This window comes from Equus caballus, chromosome 3, assembly GCF_041296265.1.
Source record: "Equus caballus isolate H_3958 breed thoroughbred chromosome 3, TB-T2T, whole genome shotgun sequence".
In the NCBI taxonomy this organism is placed as follows: Eukaryota; Metazoa; Chordata; class Mammalia; order Perissodactyla; family Equidae; genus Equus; species Equus caballus.
Window position 1 is genome coordinate 85,757,691 of NC_091686.1, and position 20,867 is coordinate 85,778,557.

Consider the following 20,867-nt stretch of genomic DNA (forward strand, 5'->3'; position numbering starts at 1 on the left):
TTGTTGACTAAAACGGTTACTGGATTATACTGACGACAGGGACCAAGGAGTGCGTACTACTCAAGTTACTTGTACATTGGGTGGCTTCTTGGCGTGCAGTAAATATCCGTTAAATTAGGTTCCTCAAGATAGACATCGACAGCACTACCTCCAATACCTACTAAATGGAAAATCCACCCCCATACCACAGAAAATAGTATCAGACCTCATAGGCCCCCAAAGTTAAGAAGCATCCCTGAACTGATTTTATGGCCTCCTGGAGGACTCTCAGCTTTCAAGATTTTAGCTGGCTAACTGGCAACTTGTTAACCTCTGTCCACACTGTCACCACTCCAGTCCTGGTCCACGTGTACTCTCAAAAGCGCCCTTTCCCACCCTAGCCAGGGAGACCCCGGCCCCTGAAGCACGGAGGATGTCACAGCTCCGGAAAGCACCCACCTTCCGTGATGAGGACTGGAGGGGAAAGGGCGAGGCGTCCCCTGTATATCGAGGGCGCCCTTTCGGGAGAACGCAAAGGCGGCCCGAGGTAGCGTGGAATCCGCCTGCGCGGGAAAAAGCGGCCCGAGGCCACAGCTCTGCACGCAGACGGCTGGGGAGCCGACGCCCGTAGCCCCACAGCTCGGAGCCCCACTCCCGCGAGGGTTAGGAGGGCCGGGAGCCGCAGGGCCCCCTCCCACCCCTGCCGCCAGGGCGCAGGCGCAGGCGCGCGGGTGCAGCCCCGGCGAGCGCGGCGGCGGGCGCGGGAAGATGGCGGCGGCGGCTGCGGCGGCAGCGGCTGAGCAGGTCTGTGAGCCCCGCCGCGGCGGAGGACCGGGTGACCAGGGGAGGCCGGAGTCCTGCCGTGGGGTCTACCGTAGGGCCGACGGCTGGGGGCCGGGGCGCGCGGGACGGCCGGGGCCAGGCCTCGCGGGGCGGGGCGGGAGGAGCTGTCCTCAGCCCGGGATGCTGGCAGAGGCCGGGCGGGGGCTCCTGCGCCGAGGACGGGGAACCAGCCGCGACCGTCGGCCAGGCCTGGCGGTCCCCGGGTCGGGGTGAGGAGGGGTCGCTGTCCTGAGGGGCGGGCGGCGGCCGTGGCAGCCCGGAGCCTGCGCCAGGACGTGCTGGAGGCGCGCCCGGCTCGGCGGCCGGCGAAGATGCGGGTAAAAATAACCTCATTCCCCAGCCATGAGCTCCCCTGACAGCAGCCACGAAACTATCAGCTGTTGCCTGGGTGTCAGCTTGCGGCCCCTTCTGGTTTCTGCATCCCCGATGTGCAGACATCCCGGTTTCTCCTCCCGCTTTGGTCTTTGGAGATTTAGTCACCAGTATAAAACTGTCTCCTGTCCACTTGATTTACAGTCATTTTTTTAAAAGTGCTGTATCAGTATTTCCTGATGTGCATTGTAAACTTGTAACTTAGAATAGTTTAAAAGGCGATTTTCCCCCAAAAGCAAGCTATCCATGCGCGTACATAAACATAGGCGCATACACACATATATACCTATACATACCTATAGCTACTAGGGTGATTTGTTATCATAAAAATAACTTTCATAGTCATTTTTTCCCTTAACTATTATTTCCCTTTTAAAAAAAAAAACAAAACTATATGATAGTTTCTTTTGAAAAAGTCTCATTCTTCAACATTGTTGAAAAAACAAATCTGAGGAAGTTGCCAACATTCTGTTTCCAGAATATCTTTTCCGGAAAGATTTTCTTAGGTAATTAACTGCTTTTAGAGACTTGTTATATATATCGCTGGAACAGTCATTCTAAGGGGCGTGAAAGATAGAAGACATGAAGTCTGCCTTCAAGGAGCTTAAAGTCCAATGTCAAATAAATGTAGAAAAATCAGCTAAAGACAACAGGTAAGCTACAGATCACAACAGTAAAATAAAATCTAAAGGAATGAGAGGAAGTGAAAGGAGACAAAGCTTCTTGGAGTTGTTGAGAATAGAATTGTTCCTTGGCTTTCCTGATTAATCAGCTCCTGTTCTAGGCGTTTCTTTTTTCATCTACATCACCTATTGATGCTCTTGAGATTCCACCAAGATTCTTTTCTTGCTTTACACATAAACCGGACAATCTGATCCATTCCTCAGTCTCTGCTTCAGAGTTAGGCATTTACTTCTCCAGCCTGAACTTAACTGAATTGTCCACAGGCGCTTCAAACTCTAAAAGGTTCAAAACTGGATTGTGTCATATTCACCATTAAAAGGGCTACAGCGCCATCCATTCACTTGGTTAATCTAGCCAGAAACCTGGGAGCTAGGCCCACTTAAGGGAGCTCAGAAGGGACCCACACTTGGTTTAATGCTCTGCTGTCCCAGGCTTGATATTTGAACAAAGGGCTCCGTATTTTCTTTTGCGCTCCAGACCCCACAAATGATGCTATTCCCTCTGCCTGGAGTGGCTTTCTCTCTGCTTTTGCCTGACTAACTCCTGTTTATCCTTCAAGATTCGACCAAAATCTCAACTTTTCTTAAAAGCCTTTAGCTGATACCCTTGCTTACTGAGTGGAGTTGCATTCCTCCTCTGTACCCTTTCAGTATTGTGTGTATTGCTCTGCTATGGCATTTGCCGTGTTGAACTGCAATTGTTAGTGACCCTGTCTGTCTAATCTACTGGCCGGTCAGTAAGTTCCTTGACGGTGGGTGCTGTGTCTTGCTCATCTTGGTAGTCTGGAGCACCTGGCTTATATTAACTCTTCAATAAATGATAAAAGCATCAAATTGAATGTAATAGTGTACATGAATTAGCAGAGAAGAGTAGAGAATGCATCCCAGGAGGGATGAATTCTGCCCTGTCTCTCTGTTATGTAGACCTGTATTCAAACTCTGGCCAAGACTTTTCAATTGCCCATCTATCAGCGCTGCCACAAGCCCATATTAGTCCATGAAAATTAAAAGAAAGCCCACCTCCCTTAAGGTGTTTTACTGCCTTCAGCAAGAAAGCTTTTAAAATCCATATTCAACACTAAAATATCTGCAGTGTCAGTGCACCCTCCTAGATATTGCACCTCATGCAGGTACACAACCTACGCAACTGTCTTCAGCAACCTGTTTTGTGATCAAATCTGTTGAGTAGATTGAATTGTCTTTTACAGAGCCTTCCTTACTGCTTTGTGGAATTTTACAGTTTTTATCTGCCACATAACTCACAATGATTATTCCTGTCTTTTTCCATTTTCCATAAACCCTCAACCAGCCTGCTATCCCTGCCACCATGATAAGATTCTAATAGCCCTCTCCACTCTTTCTTGGCAGGTAACTTTGCCTTTTACATCCCTAGGAAAAAGAAGAAAACTTTGCCTCGGTGTGAACCATTTCAGTGAAATGGGAGCCCACCCCTTAAGACTATTCTTTTCTCCTGTATTCCATATCGCTTTCTTTCCTGCCTCCTAAAGGATCTCATTTCCCACATGATCCTGCCCTGCTCTGAGATCTTTGGCATCTCCTCTTGGTATCTTTTCCTCTGCCATCGAACATACAAGTCTTCCCCCAAATGGAGGGAGTGGGGAGAGAGAATAACAACAACAAAAAGCACAATTTTCCTCTGACAGTATATAATTCTTTAGCTACTCTTCTCTCTTTCCTCTTTTCACCTTCTGGACTCGAAAATAGATGTATACATGCTGGCATCTCTTTGGGACTGTTTCCTGCTTACCAATTTGCTACTCAGAGGTCATCTTTGAAGGTTATGGAGGAACTTCTTGACAAATCAAGTTCAGCAACACTGCACATCCTTGTTTTTTTTTTACCATTCATTGTATTTCTCATTTTCCATTGTCCCTGCACATTTAAAGTTTCTCAAGACCATATCCTTGGCTCTTTGTTCTCTTCCCTCTGTACTGTTTTTCACAGTGAACTGATGCGGTCTCATAGATTTGACTTACCCCGAGGTTGAGGACTCTCAATCTGTATTTCTAGTCCTGACTGACCTAACATCCCATCACATCCTTCCCGTTGCCTTTGAGGCATGTGGTTATTTCACATTCATTTCAAATGCAACCTATGTAGAATTCTCTCCCTTCTTCATTCCCCATGTTTAACTAGTCACCATTCAGTAAACATGAGATCCTCTTTTTGAACCTGGCTACAAATTCGGTTAACTCTTTTCCTGAAGTATCTTTTTAATTTATCCTTTTTCATCCCACCTTAGTTTAGGCCCTTGTTACCTCAAACCTCCTTTACTACAGCATCCCTAACAGCCTACTTACGGGTACAGATTTCCCCTACTATCCGAAAATTCACTTTACACCACTTTGCTTTTACAAAAGACCTACATTGGTACCTGTTTTTGCTAACCAAAAGAAATTCAAAGAGGATTTTCACTTTTATGAGAAAAGGTTAAAAGTGAAAATAGTGTTCAGCATTTATTTTGCAGTGAGCCCTTATAGAGGGAGCGCGCACCCCGAGGAGCAAAAGTGGCACTGTCAAGCTCCGTCCCTAGGAACTACACTCAGCATCTCAGCATCAAGCCACCGTACGTTTGATACGTTTGAACGGTGCCTGTGAGCATCTGTGCTTTATCTCAGTTTATTTTGGTAGGTTATTTTTTGGGGCAGGGAATGCTCAAAAATTTTTCCCATATAAATTAATGGTAATTGCTTCCTCGCTTTACACCATTTTGGCTTATGAAAGGTTTCATGGGAGCACTCTACTTTCAGATAGCGGGGAAACCTATATTCCTCTTTGCTGTCTCTCCCACAAATGCCCACACATTTAGCATTCTGAGACATATGTCATTCATATTCAGAAACCTCCAGGGACTTCCAATGAAACAGACATAAAAACTAGAATTTGTACCTAGCTGTCTAAGAACTTTCGCAACCTGCTGTACTTTTCCAACTTTATTCTCCCTGCATTGCAGATCTGACCCACCTACTCCTTCTGGTTTCCCTGACAACTCCAAGCCATCTTGTCTCTCCTCCCCTTGAACTCCACAGCTTGTATTGTCTATACTATTGATTTTGGCACCTGAACATACAGAGTACTTGATTGCATTGTTAACTATTTCATGTACCCAAATCACATTTTGTATTTTCTAAAGGATAAGGATCCTGTCCTATATTTCTTTTGTATTTCTATTTATGGTATTAGTGTTTATGCATAAAATTAGGTTCATTCAATAAATGAATTTTCTCAGAGCTCTGAAAAATATGTAAGTTGGGCAGTATCCATTTCTACCCATTCCTTTTGTTGTTTGTGATGTACCAGATTATTACCTAAAATGTCATTCAACCATAGTCTAAGTCAGAGGTTCTCAAACTTTTTGGTCTCGGGTTCTCTTTATACTCTTAAAAATTACTGAGGATCCCAAAGAGCTTTGGTTTATGTGGGTTGTAGCTATTGATATTTACCATATTAGAAATTAAAACTGAGAAATTTTTTAAACACAACAATACACAAGCGCACATTTCATTTGCTATTAAAGCAGTGATGTCATAGCGTATAGTCATGTAGCCTCAGAAAACTCCACTGTACCTTCATGAAAGAAGGAGAGTAAAAAAGGAAAATAACATCTTAGCGTTATTTTGAAAATATTTTTCACCCTCCGGACCCCTGATAGGTTTCAAGGGGCCCCTCCAGGACTCTCCAGTCCATACTTTGAAACTCCTGGTCTTGTTGGAGTGATAAATAACTAAGTGTGTCAGCCTGTCCAAATTCTTTTCATATAATTGAAAAAATATATATAATTAAATCATTATAAATCGTTAATGAAAAGATTTCCCACCATAGAATGTATCTATCAACTCTTCCCGCAAATGAGCTAGCTGTACGCTTTACTGACACTAGGACTGTTCAAAGCGGAGAGTAGAAATACGTTATCAAATAGTCACAGTGAAGGTTCGTCCCTACTCTGCCTCTAAGCACGTTAATATCCTTATTCACAGCCTGCAACAAAACATGACTTGAGGTTTATTTTGGAAAATATATCACTAACCAGTTCAACTTTCTTTAGTTAGGAATTTGCACTTAATAAATAAATGCATCAAAAAGAGAGGGTATAGCTGTTCCATTGTGTTGTATTTTGTTTTTAGCAAAGTTCCAATGGACCTGTAAAGAAGTCCATGCGTGAGAAGGCTGTTGAGAGAAGGAATGTCAATAAAGAGCACAATAGTAACTTCAAAGCCGGATATATTCCGATTGATGAAGAGCGCCTCCATAAAACGGGGCTGAGGGGGAGAAAAGGCAACTTAGCCATCTGTGTGATTATCCTCTTGTTCATCCTGGCGGTTATCAATTTAATTGTGAGTATACAGTACAGAATATTTGTTTTTTATTTACCATGGGGAATTTTTCGTCTGTTTTTCAGTGAAATCATGGACTTTGTTTCTATAATTTCTTTTGGCACCCTCTTTTTGTTCTTCTATTCATGTTTCATCTCTTTACTGAGATTTAATATTTTATATGTGAAAAAACCTAGTATGCCAATATTGCCATGTATTAATTTTATTTAGAAAAAAAATGTTCATGGATTCTTCCCTTTAAAGGACTTAACTTTAAAAAGGGTAAAGTCAACTCAATAGAAGAGACCTTTGCCAAGATGATTTTATTGCCTTCACCTCTCCTAAAAAATATAGTCCTTTCTGTTTTCATTCAACTTTTTGTGCATTAGTCTTCCCTCTTCAGCTGGATTTTAAAATTGTAAAGCCTCGGATGGCAGTGAGGGCTACATTTTGTAGTGTTAAATCTCTCTTGTTACAGAATGAAAGGATGGGGTGAGCTGGTTTACATTAAGGACTGACGACCTGGTATGTTGCCTTTTCCAAAGATATTTGCTTTTTTAAAGAAGAAGACTTTTCATCCAAGGTTCTAACTATCTGGGGGTTAAATATGAAACCATCTGGCATGTGGGGGTTGTTATTTCAGAGAGTGATTATCGGTGTACCTAAGACTGATCGTGACCATGGACTACAGTGGTTCTCAAGTGATTCCATTTACTTTATTTTTGACTTCTAATACTCTCAAGCCAGTCCTTTGCATTTTATGTACATCCAAAACGTTTGTGTCTAATTCTTCACTTAAATTGAAAAGAATTCTATAAATAACTTTACTAGGAAAACGTGTTCTGAATTTATTTTATAAATTTATTTTATTAGAAACTTTTGGTTAAGATGGCATAATAAAAACATTTTCTCTTAAAAAGCTCATCCCAAGATCACAATGTCAAGAAACAGATATACTTTGGGAGAAAGTGAGAGGCAACCAAAATCCTGAACCCTAATATATGAAGACGAAAAGTAGGAGGAGGAGTGGCAAATAACTTATCAGAGAAGAGAAAGTGCTTGTGTGTGTTGGGGACGGGGTTGCAGAAGGTGTTGGTGAAAGTCCTTGCAGAATCCTGAAAAGCCTCAGAAGTTGGAAGTACAGTACCTTGAAAAGCAGGAGTGAGGCGGGAACTGAAAACAGAGAGCTTGTTCGAAGAGTCTGTAGAAGGAGCCATGGGATCCGTAGCCTTCCTCTCCCTTCCAGCCAGCAGTTAAGCAGCTACCCCTCTAACCCTGCACAAAACTAGTGTGCCTCTGGACACACTGACCCGTAGGGGATTCCTGCTGCCTGAGGGTATTGCACAGAGGAGGGTAGGGATGGATGGGCTTCCACACTGAAAGCAGAGAAGTCTGCATCCTGAGCGCTGAGACCCCCTTTCGCAGGCTCCCTATCCTCATCCTCCACCTCTAGCTTTCTGGCACGAGGCTTATATCCTCCAGGCAAGAGAGAAAATAGCCTTCTCTGGAGAAACTGAAGCACCTAGAGAAAAGACCTGAAGATACTGACACTTGGCTGGTCCCAGTGAAAAAGCCACCTAATCTTCCTACTGTGAAGCCTGTCAGTCACAAGCCCCACCCCACACAGAGTACTTTCTATGGACTTTTTACAAACTCACTGTTAAATATGCGCTGCCAGGGATCAATAGATTTTTTTTTTTTTTTGGAGAGCTCCAAGAATTGAAAAATGATAGAGACCCAAAATACCCAAACCATGGTGGAAGTAGGAATTCAGGGAGATAGAGAAAATGCAACGAATGACAGAAAACTTAAAAAAAAATTTTTAAATCGATATCTTCAGAGAAATAAAAGGATATTGCATCCATGAAACAAGGATAACATGCCAATAAAAAGGAGCTATTCAAGAATAAGGAAGAACTTATGGAAATACAAGCACAGGAATGGATGGGTAGATAGATAGATAGGATGATAGAAAGATAGATATTGGAAGATAACAAAAAAGGAACTCCTCCAGAAAGTTCAACAGAATTAAAGAATCAATCCAGGAATTGTAACATTCTGTTAAGAGGAGTTTCAGAAAGAGAGAAGAGAGTTCTTCTCTCATTCTGGGAAGAAAGTTATCAAATAATATAAATCAAGAAAACTGCCTAGAACAAATTGAAAACTACCATTCTGGGTCCAGTGTAATGCATACAAACTCACACCAAGGCCATTACTGTGAAATTTAGGAAAACTGGGGATAAAGCAAAGACCCTAAAATCCTCCAGAGGGAAAAAAGGTTATGCATAAAGGGTACAAAATCAGTGGCATCGGACCTCTCAAAAGCAGCACTGGAAATCAGAAGACAAGAAAGCAAGGGCCTCCAAAATTCACAGAAAAAGTAATTTCAAGTCTAGAAATGTGTACCAAGATAGACTATCAGTCAAATGTGAGAGGTATAAAGATACTTTTTAGCCATGTACACTCTCAAAAAAATCTACTTCACATACATGCTTTCTAAGGAAGCCACTGGAGGATGTGCTCTACCAAAGGAAGGTACTGAGCCAAGAAAGTTGAAGATAAGGATACAGGAAACTGGGTATCTAGTGTGGGAGAACGACAAAAGGAAGTTCCAGCGTGGACGTGAAGGAGGAGTTCATGATTACAGCTGTGTAGTAGTCCAGATGGCGCAAAAAGAGAGGAGTTCCAGAAAGATTTCCTGGGAGAGAAAAGTAGAACTAATAAATTATCTGAGAGGCTTGGATTTTTAAAACACTTTATTAAGAGACATTTGATAGAAATGTTGGAAGGTTTGAAAAGATTTAGTCAGATTTCCAAAGAAACTAAGCAAATGAAAGACAGACAAATAGTAAACTCCAAAAGACACAAAGTACAGGAAAGGAACTGCCGTCATAGTGCAGTATTTGGCTTAGCAGTGACCAATATTTATATGGTCATAATAATGAAAATACGGCACATGGATTTAACCAAAACTTGAGATTGGAGTTGGGGTGAAGAAGTATAAATGAGCTAAAATTGTCATCTGCTAAAATAGAAATTTAATAGATAAAACCTAAAATTCATGAGTGAAGAAATATATACACATATTTGGAAACATGGAGATAAATTCTGGACAAAATAAGCTAGAAGTTTTGAAAGTGGTTTTCCCTGGATGAAAAATGGTGGGAGTAAAAGAAATAAGAAACTGCTCTTCTTTTTATTGTAGACCTTTTAGCACTTTTTGACTTTTAGCTAGTTGCATACCTTGATAAAAAATAAAATTGATTTTGTTTACAAGTAGAAAACCAACTGCTATGTCCATCTCACTGATGAAACATTTAAGAGGTTTAATTCTTTGGCGATTATCTTTTCTATTTGTTTTCCAATGATGTTACATGTATGCTACCTATCAACAGTGGGCTTGTTTTCTTTTTTAGATAACGCTTGTTATCTGGGCTGTGATTCGCATTGGACCAAATGGCTGTGACAGCATGGAGTTTCATGAAACTGGTCTACTTCGCTTTAAACAAGTATCTGACATGGGAGTTATACGTCCTCTTTATAAGAGCACAGTAGGAGGAAGGCGAAATGAGAATTTGGTCATCACTGGCAATAACCAGCCTGTAAGTTACCACATTAATTGAGGAACATTAGAGAAAAATTCTTTGATAAAACCTAAAGTTGATTATTGGAAATGGATATTTTCCTTTAGAGAAAATTCATAAGTATATTTAATAATATTGTTGGTATTATAATCTATTAATATTAGATGCTTTCTTAATATTCTGGATCTTCTTCCATGGTAGCATTTTCTGTGATAGATAAAATTACTATAAGAATACATAGTTTACTCTTTTCTCCTCCATATGAGGAGACCATTTAAAAAAGCACCTTCCCGGGTTAGAATACCCTCTACTTTCTGGGAGTCTGGAGGAGAATATGCCAATCTAGTGTTGGGAGCTCATGCCTAGCAGCTGCTGTGACTTAGGTTTTCAACTGACTAGAACCTCAAGGAGGTATTACTGCCACCTGCCCATCTTAGGCCTAGGTCCATGTGTCCTGTGACCCTTGTCCTTGTGCAGAGCAGTATAAGCAAATAAGCAAATGAGCCTTCGTTTTCCAAAGTGGGTGGAGGAAGGACAGACAGACACAGTTAAAATTATTTGAAGTTAGTCTATTGTTATAGAGTGTTTTTTATAATGTTCTTGATCAATTTTGGATGCTGTCTTCTTTGAAAACATATTCATAATAAAATGTTTCTCTGAAGATTGTTTTTCAGCAAGGGACAACAAAGCTCAGTGTAGAAAAGAACAAAACTTCTATTACAAGTGACATTGGTATGCAGTTTTTCGACCCAAGGACTCAAAATATCTTATTCAGCACAGACTATGAAACTCATGAGTTTCATTTGCCGAGTGGAGTGAAGAGTTTGAATGTTCAAAAAGCATCTACTGAAAGGGTATGATTTATTTTCTTTGTTTTATTAATGGAAGAGAATTGTTGTCTAAAGTTACAAAGGGAGAGAGGAGTTTTACTGATTTATAGTGGTATGCAAGAATAAATTTCAGAACAGTGGAAAAGATTACTTCTAGATTTGTCATTAACTACTACCTTATGTGATCATTATCAAGGCATCTCTCTTGACCTCAACATCTATAAAATGTAATTGAAGACACTTTCCTTTCATATTTCCTGGTTGAAACTCCTATTCCTCTAGCTCTAATAATAATTCTCACTTTAATTTAGAAACTATTTTCACCGCTTTTTTTTTTATTTTCAGATTACCAGCAATGCTACTAGTGATTTAAATATAAAAGTTGATGGACGTGCTATTGTGCGTGGAAACGAAGGAGTATTCATTATGGGAAAAACCATTGAATTTCACATGGCTGGTAACATGGAATTAAAGGCAGTGAGTATTTTTTAAGAGTTTAAGAGAATTATTAGATTCTTGGGTATATAAATCCATATATGGAATAGTATGGAATTATTAAAAATGGTAATGTAGTTGTATAATTTTTGACATGGAAAGATGTTCAAAATGGATTGTGAAGTGAAAGAAAGTTACAAAACAACTTGTGAAATGTCTCATTTTTAGTTTTCAGAATATTTGTATGTTTATAAACACCTGGAAGGGTATGTCAAAATGTCAACAATGGCTGGCTATGGGTAGTAGGATAACAAATGATTTTAATTTTTTTATTTTTGCTTGCCTGTTAGTTTCTAAAAAATTCTTTTTCTTTTTTGCATAATGATATCTGTATTATTTTAAAAACCAAAAAAAAAAAAAACCTTCCAAAAGAGAATTCTGGAAGATGAAAGTAGGTATCCATTCCCTGAAGTTGTTGGGTCTTTTTTCAGTTAAATATTTTCATATCCCTTCCTGGATGTTATATCCGGTAATATGAAAATCAATTAGCAAAGGTATAAAATGTATTTTTATTTATACATCTATTATTAATTGTAAAGGGAAAAGATTTTGCCTTTATCGTAGCTGTTAAAAAGTGAAATTTTCTTTGTGCTTCACAGATTATATCTGAACTTTAATAGATAAAATATTTCTTATAAGGGAGCCATAAGTCCAGAAGCATTTTACCTGCTCACAATTCTGGTCAAAGCACATTTATTCAGAATGTCTTTGGGTCCCAGCTATGTACTACTTAACTAAAGCTAATTAAATTTGTTTTATCAAGCAGTAAATAGCAAAAGTGAACTTAAACCTAAGGACTTACAAAATAATTTTTTCCTTTTTTTAAAATTCAATTTCATAGTTCTTAGAAAAAATAAAGTTTAAAAAATTAAATTCTTTCACTTTTATAAACAGCTTTTCCTCCCCAAAGCACATCTTCCAATCTCTAAATAATAAAGATGAAGATAAAACGTGATTCTTGCCAGAAACTCAATAGTAATACTGAGTGTTTTTTAGCTGTATTGTAGTAAGAAGCCATTCCTCTAAGCATAGTGTTGGAGAATGTTATGGTGGGACTGTTGTTCTCTGCACTAGAAACTCAAAGAAGCAAGAGATGTGTTAGATATTTATATAGCCATTAGCGAGTTACCTAAATCTTTTATTTTTTCCACCTGAAAATTCTACCTGTCATTAATATGACAAATATTAAAATACTTTGAAATACACATACACATATACCAATTTCTCCACGGTTAAAGAAAAAGAAGCCAGTATTGAAAAGATAGTTAGCTTTATAATTCAGTTAATATCAGCGGTTAGTTTTTAAGTCCACAGCTAATCATTAGAATTTTATCAATTAAACTGCTTTTAAGAAAAAAGAGAGTAAAATTAAATGACCACAAGATGGCAGCATTGGAACAAAATTTGAAAATTCATCACAGGAATGATAGTTATTCCATATACTATCACTACATAGTCCATTAGCCATTTCCATGACTTCATAACCAACTTTCTTTCATTGCTTTAAATACCCTCTGTAAGTTGATGACTCTCAAGTTTGGAACTCCTGCTTTAATCTTCTCTGAACTAAGATTCACATACACAACTGCCTTCTTACCTTCTCCCCTTCATTATCTCATAGGCATCTCAAACTAAATGTCTAAAATCTTCATATCCTCCCTCCTTCTTCAAACATGCATTTCTCTCAGTGTCCCAGTCTTGTTAAATGGCACCCATCAGTCCATTAGCAAAGCCTTCTGGCTCTCCCTTCAGAAGATGCACAGAATCTGGCTGCTCCTCAGCACTTCCAGCACCACCGCCACCACCACTGTGGTGTAAAGCACCGTCATTTCCTGCCTGCACTGTTGGAACAGCCTCCTAGGTGGTCTCCCTGCTGCTGCTTTCACCCCTGTGGTCAGTTCTCTACAGCAGCCAGAGTGATCCTTTATAAAAGATCACGTCACTTCCCTCTTCAGAACCCTCCAAATGTCTTCCCATCTAATTCCAAACAAAACCCAGAGTCCATTCCCTGGCCTTACATCTGGCCCTAGTTATTTCTTTGACTTGTCTCCTACCAGTCGACCCCCTCCGTCTCTGCTTCAGCCATGCTGCCCTCCTGTCTGCTCCTGGAACACCAAGCACATCTTCGCCTTGGGGCCTTTGTGTATTATGTCCTCTCCCTGGAGTGCCTGTCCCAGGTTACCCACATGGCTTACTTCTTCGCATCATCCAGTTTCCGTTAGCCTGTAACCTTATCAGCAAGGCCTTCTCTGACCACCCTGTGTAAAGTAGAACTCCTGCCTGGTCACCCTCTGTCTATGTACCCTGACTTCTTCCTCTCAGATGATGTCCTATTTTGTTTACCTGTTCATGAGTTCGTTGCCTATCCCTCCCCATTAAAATATCAACGGTGAGAACTTGGACTTTGCTTGTCTGTTGTCTGCTGTATCCTCAGCACCTAGAATAGTACCTAACACATAGTAGACATTTAATGGTATTTGTTGAATGAATGAGAAGAAGAAAAGCTAAGAAGGAGGGAGGAAAGGAGAGAGAGGTTTAGGCCTTCCTAAAAAGAACAGGCCTACAATACAAGAATGTTCTGGGAACAGTGGGCTTGAAGAAGAGAGCCTCCAGGCAGTTTCCTTTGAATGCCTGGTCTTCAAAATTATATGGCTCAAATCTTCATTTGTAGTGTTGCAAAAACATTGGAGGTTAAAATTGATTTTCTCTGAGAGAAAAAGTCTTTTTCTTCTCATTGTCCAAAACTCATCAATCAGTAACTTTATTAGAACTCTCTTAGGAAGTAACAAGTGAAAATGATCTGAGACTTTATCAACATAAGTCTTATTGTGCACTTAGGAATTTTGATGTAATTTTAACTAATTGAGAGATAAATTGTGTCACAAGTGTATTGATATACATAGTAAACTATTACTAAGAGATCACTAGTTGAATCTTGACATTGGTTTTGTTTTCTTTGTTGTCTTGGTCATGACTTTACTCTTTCTTTTCTTGTTAATATTCCAGTAAGTTTTCTTTATTAACTTTGTTCAATTCCCACTTGTGGAGGTAAATAAATCATATTGTTGTTCTCCTAATAGGAAAACAGCATCATCCTAAATGGAACTGTGATGGTTAACACAACTCGCCTCCCCAGTTCCTCCAGTGGAGACCAGTTTGGTTCTGGCGACTGGGTGCGCTACAAGCTCTGTGTGTGTGCTGATGGAACTCTCTTCAAAGTACCAGTAACAGGCCAGAACATGGGCTGCCAGATCTCAGACAACCCCTGTGGAAACACTCATTAGAAGAACCCGAGAGGTTATCAATGTGTTCCTATCTTGACTTGACTTTTTTTTTAAAGGATATGCATGCAAATCATATTTTTACAGAGCTTGTGATAACTTATAATTATTTTATCTGCAGAGCACTGCTGTGTCTGTTATATAATCTCCATATTTAAAATATTCTCAGAGATCCTAAATTCTAATACATTTCATTAAGTTGCACTGAGCTTCAAATTATAGTCTCTAAAATAATTATCAGAAGTGAATAAAATCAAAATTAATATTTAAAGAAGTGGTTTTTTAAATTCCACTATTCCTTGTCTAAAGGATGGAGGGCTGAAGCAACTGTTCAGACTCACTATAAGCAAGTTTTTGGTAACTAATGGGGATAGACCCACTGAAGATTTTTAAAAGGTACACTGTTAGTAAATGTTACATGCTCTGTCTCCTGGTTTCTGAGAGGAAAGACAGATTTTTATATATATATATATATAATATTGCTTTCCTTTTTTTTTTTTTTTGGCTGAGAAAGATTTGCCCTGAGCTAACATCTGTTGCTAATCTTCCTCTCTTTTTTTCCCCCCTGCCAAAGCCCCAGTACATAGTTGTATATTCTAGTTCTAAGTGCTTCTAATTCTTCTATGTGAGCCACCTCCACAGTATGGCTCCTGATAGACAGGTGGTGTGGTTTACCTGGGAAGCAGGCCCAGGCTCCCGAAGAGGAATGCACCAAACTTTAACTGCTAGGCCATCGATGCTGGCTCAGGAAAGATAGATTTTTAGTGTGTTAACTTTCAGCCCAATTCTCACACACAAGTGAAATCATTAAAGACTTCACGTATGTGAGATAGTAAGAAACTATGGTTCCTTAGGTTTGCACTAGGAGGAAAACACTCTGTAACAGGATGTTTACTCGTTAAATATTGATAAATATTAAGTGTTCACAATGTGGTAGAAATTAAAACACCATCTCAGCTTTAACTTCTAAATAATGATGCTAGCTGTCATTTATTGAGCATCTTATACATCCGAGGCATTGTCCTAGGCATTACATGTGTGATGTCTCTAATTCTCACCACAACTCTGTAAGTAGGTCTTATTATCCCAGTTTTACCTGTTAGGAAACTGAGGATCAGAGAAGTTAAGAAATTTGCCTAATGTCACACAGGAAAAGCAGGGTTGGGATTGGAATTCAGGTGTGGTTCAAACCTATATGTACCTGCTTGCAAATACCATGTTCTTTTCACTATCTGCACTGAAGTTTTAATTATATGAAACTCTAGAAAGATGAAGAAAGACTAATTCAAACTTGCCTAAGCAAATAAGAATCAAACAAAACAGGTATGCTTAGTCTAGTTAAAAAATAATACTAAATCAATCTCATGTCAAAAAAATATGACCAATCACTGTCAGATTTTAAACTATCTTAAGCCAATTCCAACATATGGTACTATTGAGAGATCAAATTACCCTAGTTGTGGGTTACCCTGGTTTCCCAACAGGTGGGCTTTGGCACCTTGGAGTACCTGACTGGGTGAAAGGGTTGCCAAGATATACCCTCAGTCTTCAGGGCAACACAGTGGGAAGTGGGGAGGCCATGGCCCCAGGTAAGTCCTGCTGGCCAGGAATGGCCTGGTGGGTTCCCCCCAGTGTGCCATGCAAATATTACCCTTTCTGATGTGTGCCATGCCTTGAAAAAAGTTGGGAAGCACTGGACTAAAGGGTGCTAATGCAGGAAATAATACAAGTAATGTTTAAATATGAGAATTGATCTCTGCTGCTAATATCACTATCCCATTGTAATGATTTACGACCCTCAAGCCAGTTGATTTTTAATGTATTTTATATTTGACTTGAAAGGAACTCTCTGGTATCATTAAGACACACACATCAGGGACAGAGACTTCAAAGTACCTTGCTGTAAAGTAGGCAGTAGAGATAAATCATAGGCCCCACTCTGCATCCAAGTGTATCGTGTTCTGTCATGGTCACTTTGAACTGTGTAGATGAGAAAATCAGTACAAGACAAATTTGTATTCAATATTGTCACAGTTCTCCCTGACATAAAAACCAAATGCTTGGACATTAGGAATAGTCATTAAAGTATACCAAAATAGATTGACTTACTATATAATACTGAGTACAGTTTTTAAATGAAGGAAAAAAAAGTGAAATGTATGACCTCTGAGTGTTATTAGTTGTAGTGATATCAGAATCTATTTGAATATATTCAGTATTATTTAATATCTGAATGATATTCAGAAAAAATCTGTTGGAATTTTCATTCAGATACTGAGTATATTTTTAAATTTTGTATTCATTACTTGTTTGTCCTATTTAGATTTGTTTTGAAGGTTTCTTTGATATGTATTTTTACAAAAACCACAGAACACTATGTTCAAAGTATTATTTATTGAATGTAATTCATGAAATAATCTATTTTTACTCCTCTTTGAGAAATATTTGTTTTTGATACATTTCCATTAAGTGCTTTTGACATGAGAGGCTATTTTGATGTTTTTATAGAACTGATCATTAAGGTAACAGGTACAGGATTTTAGGACAGTTTACAGGCAGCCCTGGCCTTTTCACTGACTTGTAGACCTGGAAAGCAGAACAAGAACAAACAGTCCATTTTACCTGTGACCTATTTTACATAACAGTAAAGCATCAGCTACTCATTCTCACCACCAGATGGTGTTTTTCTACAAACTGAAATGTTAACTTTGCCTCTTTCTGCTGGTTATTTCTCCTGTGTGTTGAGCACTGATATGACAAGCAGCAGACTTTGGGGAGGTAGATGACAGACAGGATCCCAGGAGAGTAGGGCGGATATGTGCTTGTTTAAATAACTGCAATACCTTAGAGGTGAATTGCAGTGACAGGGGACAGATTAAATGAAAACAGGATATTTTAGAAATGAGCAGATAGGAAAAATGCCAAACACCACAAAGTGAGGACTGCCTATATATGGTCTGCAGTATTTAAAAATATACTTATTTGTATTATTTTGTGTTATGAAAAAATAAATTTTGTGTGATAGTTTTGATGATGAAAGGTGGAAGTTCTACCTAGTTTTGAATGCGTTTTTTTTAAGAGGGTGAGAATGTTATGGTGCTAAACTTGACAAAAAAGAGACTGTTAAAATGTTGATAATTTTAGTAATCTTTTTTAAAGTGTTGAGGGGGCAAAGATTGCAAATTATGCCATGCAAAAATAAACCTGTAAATCTGTTTCAGGTTACTAATTTGAGTTTTGGTTAATTCAGTTTGTAATACCTATTAATGAACTCTGTTTACAATAAAGATTCTCTAAATTGTTTGCTGTTAATTTTTCAATGATTAAAATATTAGCAGGTTACTACTTAATCATAGAAACATGATGAATTTAAATATAGCCTGAGACTGGGATACAGTATTTAAGTGATCTCTCTGGAATGCTGGAGTTCAAAGTCAGAAGTGGTGCAGTCCGGGTCTGGATGGTCCTAATCTCTGTGCACTGCAGGAGGCCTCTCTCCAGTGGCTCTTCCCTCCTTGTCCCAGGGCTGTCACTGAGGCAAGAGGCCAGAGCCCGGAGAGGAAAGGGTTGAAGGTTTACCACAGCACATGCTCCATGGGCACATGGGTGGAGCCTCAAAAGCTCAGCTCTCAAATGCCCACCTGGCTTGATCCAGATAGAGACCCATTTGAAAACTATCTAAGGATTTGAAGGTATGCCTCAGAAACAGTGTGACTGTTGTGTTCTTTTCACATCTGATCAAAAAGAGCCTCTTCTGCTTTTTTTCTTCTGGTTGTTTTAACTTCTCTTTCTTTTATATAAGAATGGACTCTTTATTTCCTTTCGGCTTTTTCTACTGCCTTCTCCCTAGCTCTCTTATTCTCTGACACGTATGCTCACTCCCAATATTTCTAAGTGCTTCCTCATACTTCAGCTTGAATATGTCCATTTAAAGATTTGCATGTTACCTAATTGTTTCCAGTTTCCTCAGAAAATGTTTCTGGAGTTCTTGAGGGTTTCTTACCTAATACATATAAGTTTATATGTGGTACGTATAATTTTTCTCTACAAATTACTACTTTTCACTTTAAAATGTAAGATTATACTTATCTAGCTGTTTTGAACTCAAATCTATTAGTTAATGTATAAATCTCTTTAACTTAGAAAGAACCAGGTCAGTGAAAATCTTTAACTTATGTCCTCTTAAGTATTTTTCAACCATGTTTCTCTTCAATACTGCAAAGTAATGTACCTGTGAATGGTATCTGAATCAATCTGTGTCTGTTTTAAACTCCCCAAAAGATTGTAAACTACCAGAGGGTAAAGGCCATGTTTTCCATGTGATATATATTTTCCCCCCATGTTTTATATTTTTAATAGTCTGCAATTTGTCACAGGGCTATGACATTGCTGATATTGTTACATTAGCGTGGTATACAATTGTATATTTAATGATTGCAGCTTTGAATACAATCCATGCATCACTTAACGATGGGGATGCATTCTGAGAAATGCATTGTTAGGTCATTTTGTCATTGTGCGGACATCATATGGTATATTTAAACAAACCTGGATGGTATGGCCCATGACACACCTAGGCTCTACGGTACTAATCTTATGGGATCACCATTATATGTGTGGTCTGTCATTAACCAAGACCTCATTATGCAACACATGACTGTATAGAAACAAATATCTGTCTGACTGTACAAATTAATTCAATGTCTGGTATTGCATAAGAGGCACACTACAAAAATAAATCACTCCTCCATGCTGCAAGGGCACCTTTGCAGTTCACAGGCACGTGTACCTGAATTTAGATGCCCTTCAAAATATGGGAGAATTGACCTTGTATGAAACCTGAGTTTAAAAAGTTACATGGTAAGTTTCATTCACTCTGTGCATTCATTCGTCCAAACAGAGCATAGCCCTGTGACAGACTGCAGACTATTAAAAATATAAAACATGGGGACAAAGTATATATATGTAAATTTATCTTGCATGGAAAACATGGCCCTTCTGAAGCTTATCTTTTGGGGAGTGTAAAACAGACATAAAGCAATAGCAACACAGGATAGTATTGATATTCTGTCAAACTGAATGTTACTAATGCACATTCATTCACTCACTCAATAAATATCTCCTGAAAGATTTCTGAAAACATAAAGACAAAATAGAGGCTAAAGCAGGAAAAAGGGTCTTCAAGCCATAGGATTTGAGATGGGTCTGGAAGGATATGTAGGATTTGGACTGAGGAGAGGAAAAGGCATTGAGCTTGGAATTGGGAATGAGCTAAGAGCTAATTTTAGCATGAGATGTGCATAGGTACTGCTGTGCACAAGCCACATCTTGTGGTTGCTCCACATGTACTTATCAGACAAGTTCATGAGGTTAGCTTTCAAAGCCTTGAATGCCAACCTGAGGGATGTGGACTACAGGCACTAAGGAGCCCTTAGAGGATTTTGAATGAGGGAATGACATGAGGAAAACAGTACTGTGGGGAAACAACCCTTTGGAATCTTGTAGGATGAATCAAGAAAAAGGAAAATCAGGAGGCAGTGGCAGGAAAAATAGTTCAGCCAGGTTAACTAGGATTTCAGATGAGAACTAGACTGGTGCCGTTAGAACAGAATGGAGGGATGATTTGTTGTAAATCTATCTACTGAATAATGTACACACACTGGTTTTTTTAATGGAATTTAGTTTAATTAAATCACAAAAATTATCCATTTATTTTTCTTAAAAAAAAGTTTTTTTGTATACATTTAGCCATTGTGATTTGTAGATATTTGTTTTGAAACTTTGAATTGTTTCTCAAGAATCTTTCTGAAAAAGATACTTGATGTCTCTGTATCTTTTTACATCTTCATGGTTCTGAGGCAGAGCATCCTTTTTATAACCCCTTTTATGTTGTATATATCTAAATGATTTCAAAAGGATTTGAAAAGTCACAAAGACAAAGCTTGTAGTTCTTCTAGTCTTTTAAAAAAATTAAGTCTCTTGTGAGTTGAACTTTTCACCCATACAGTTCCACAGTTTAGTGTAACTGGATGGCCTGTCATTCACGTAATGAATCACACGGCTGATTAGGGTGTTGTAGATAAGCAGAATAGACTTTGCTCAGTACTCATGACCAACAAGGAAGCAGAGAAGTCTTTAATCTAATCTTGGTAGGTTTGCCTCACTCCAAAGCAGACTGCTGGGCGAATGATCCTGGAAAAGCAGACACAGAGGTGAGGCCAAGTGAATATGTATTTTCTGAAAAATGAGACGAGTTCTTCCTTTAAAATACGATATAGATGTAATTTTATACTGTAGCTATACCATTTTGGTAGCTACATTTTGATGTCCTAAATTCTAAGAAATAAAACATTTACTTAAATTGGCAATCAAGGCAAGATAACTTTCCTAAATCTTAAATTGAAAATTAAATTTTCTGCTTATTTGCTGTTGTTTTTACATGTTATTTTGAATAAGTCAATTCATT

The 20,867-nt window shown here is 38.8% G+C and overlaps 3 protein-coding genes and 1 long non-coding RNA gene across 7 annotated transcripts in view; 2 read left to right on the forward strand and 2 right to left on the reverse strand.

Moving 5' to 3' along the window:
• The window catches only part of SPATA18 (spermatogenesis associated 18), a 55,606-nt gene extending 54,946 nt beyond the window's left edge, over positions 1-660 (reverse strand). The window contains exon 1 of the mRNA XM_070263845.1: positions 439-660. The gene's annotated coding sequence lies outside the window, so the exon portion shown is untranslated. The remainder of the gene's footprint in view (positions 1-438) is intronic.
• Positions 637-17,702, forward strand: SGCB (sarcoglycan beta). Of its 2 annotated transcripts, none has more exons than XM_023638102.2 (6): positions 637-783; positions 6,023-6,232; positions 9,628-9,813; positions 10,458-10,649; positions 10,971-11,102; positions 14,201-17,702. In XM_023638102.2, the coding sequence occupies exons 1-6, from the start codon at positions 748-750 to the stop codon at positions 14,402-14,404; spliced, it is 960 nt and encodes a 319-aa protein (XP_023493870.1). In that variant the 5' UTR covers positions 637-747; the 3' UTR covers positions 14,405-17,702. The 2 variants fall into 2 exon arrangements, with proteins under 2 accessions (XP_023493870.1, XP_023493871.1); XM_023638103.2 differs by lacking the exon at positions 637-783 and adding an exon at positions 4,366-4,525.
• A 223-nt stretch (positions 17,703-17,925) lies between these two features.
• Positions 17,926-20,867, forward strand: part of LRRC66 (leucine rich repeat containing 66) — a 30,062-nt gene continuing 27,120 nt past the window's right edge. The window contains exon 1 of one of the 2 annotated variants that reach the window (XM_023638101.2): positions 17,926-18,093. The gene's annotated coding sequence lies outside the window, so the exon portion shown is untranslated. Of the gene's footprint in view, positions 18,094-20,514; positions 20,614-20,867 lie in introns of those variants that run through there. The other variant, XM_005608779.4, reaches the window with a different exon arrangement.
• Positions 20,072-20,867, reverse strand: part of LOC138923657 (uncharacterized) — a 31,071-nt gene continuing 30,275 nt past the window's right edge. For both annotated transcript variants that reach the window (XR_011437586.1, XR_011437587.1), the window contains exon 3: positions 20,072-20,593. This is a non-coding gene — a long non-coding RNA (uncharacterized lncRNA). The remainder of the gene's footprint in view (positions 20,594-20,867) is intronic.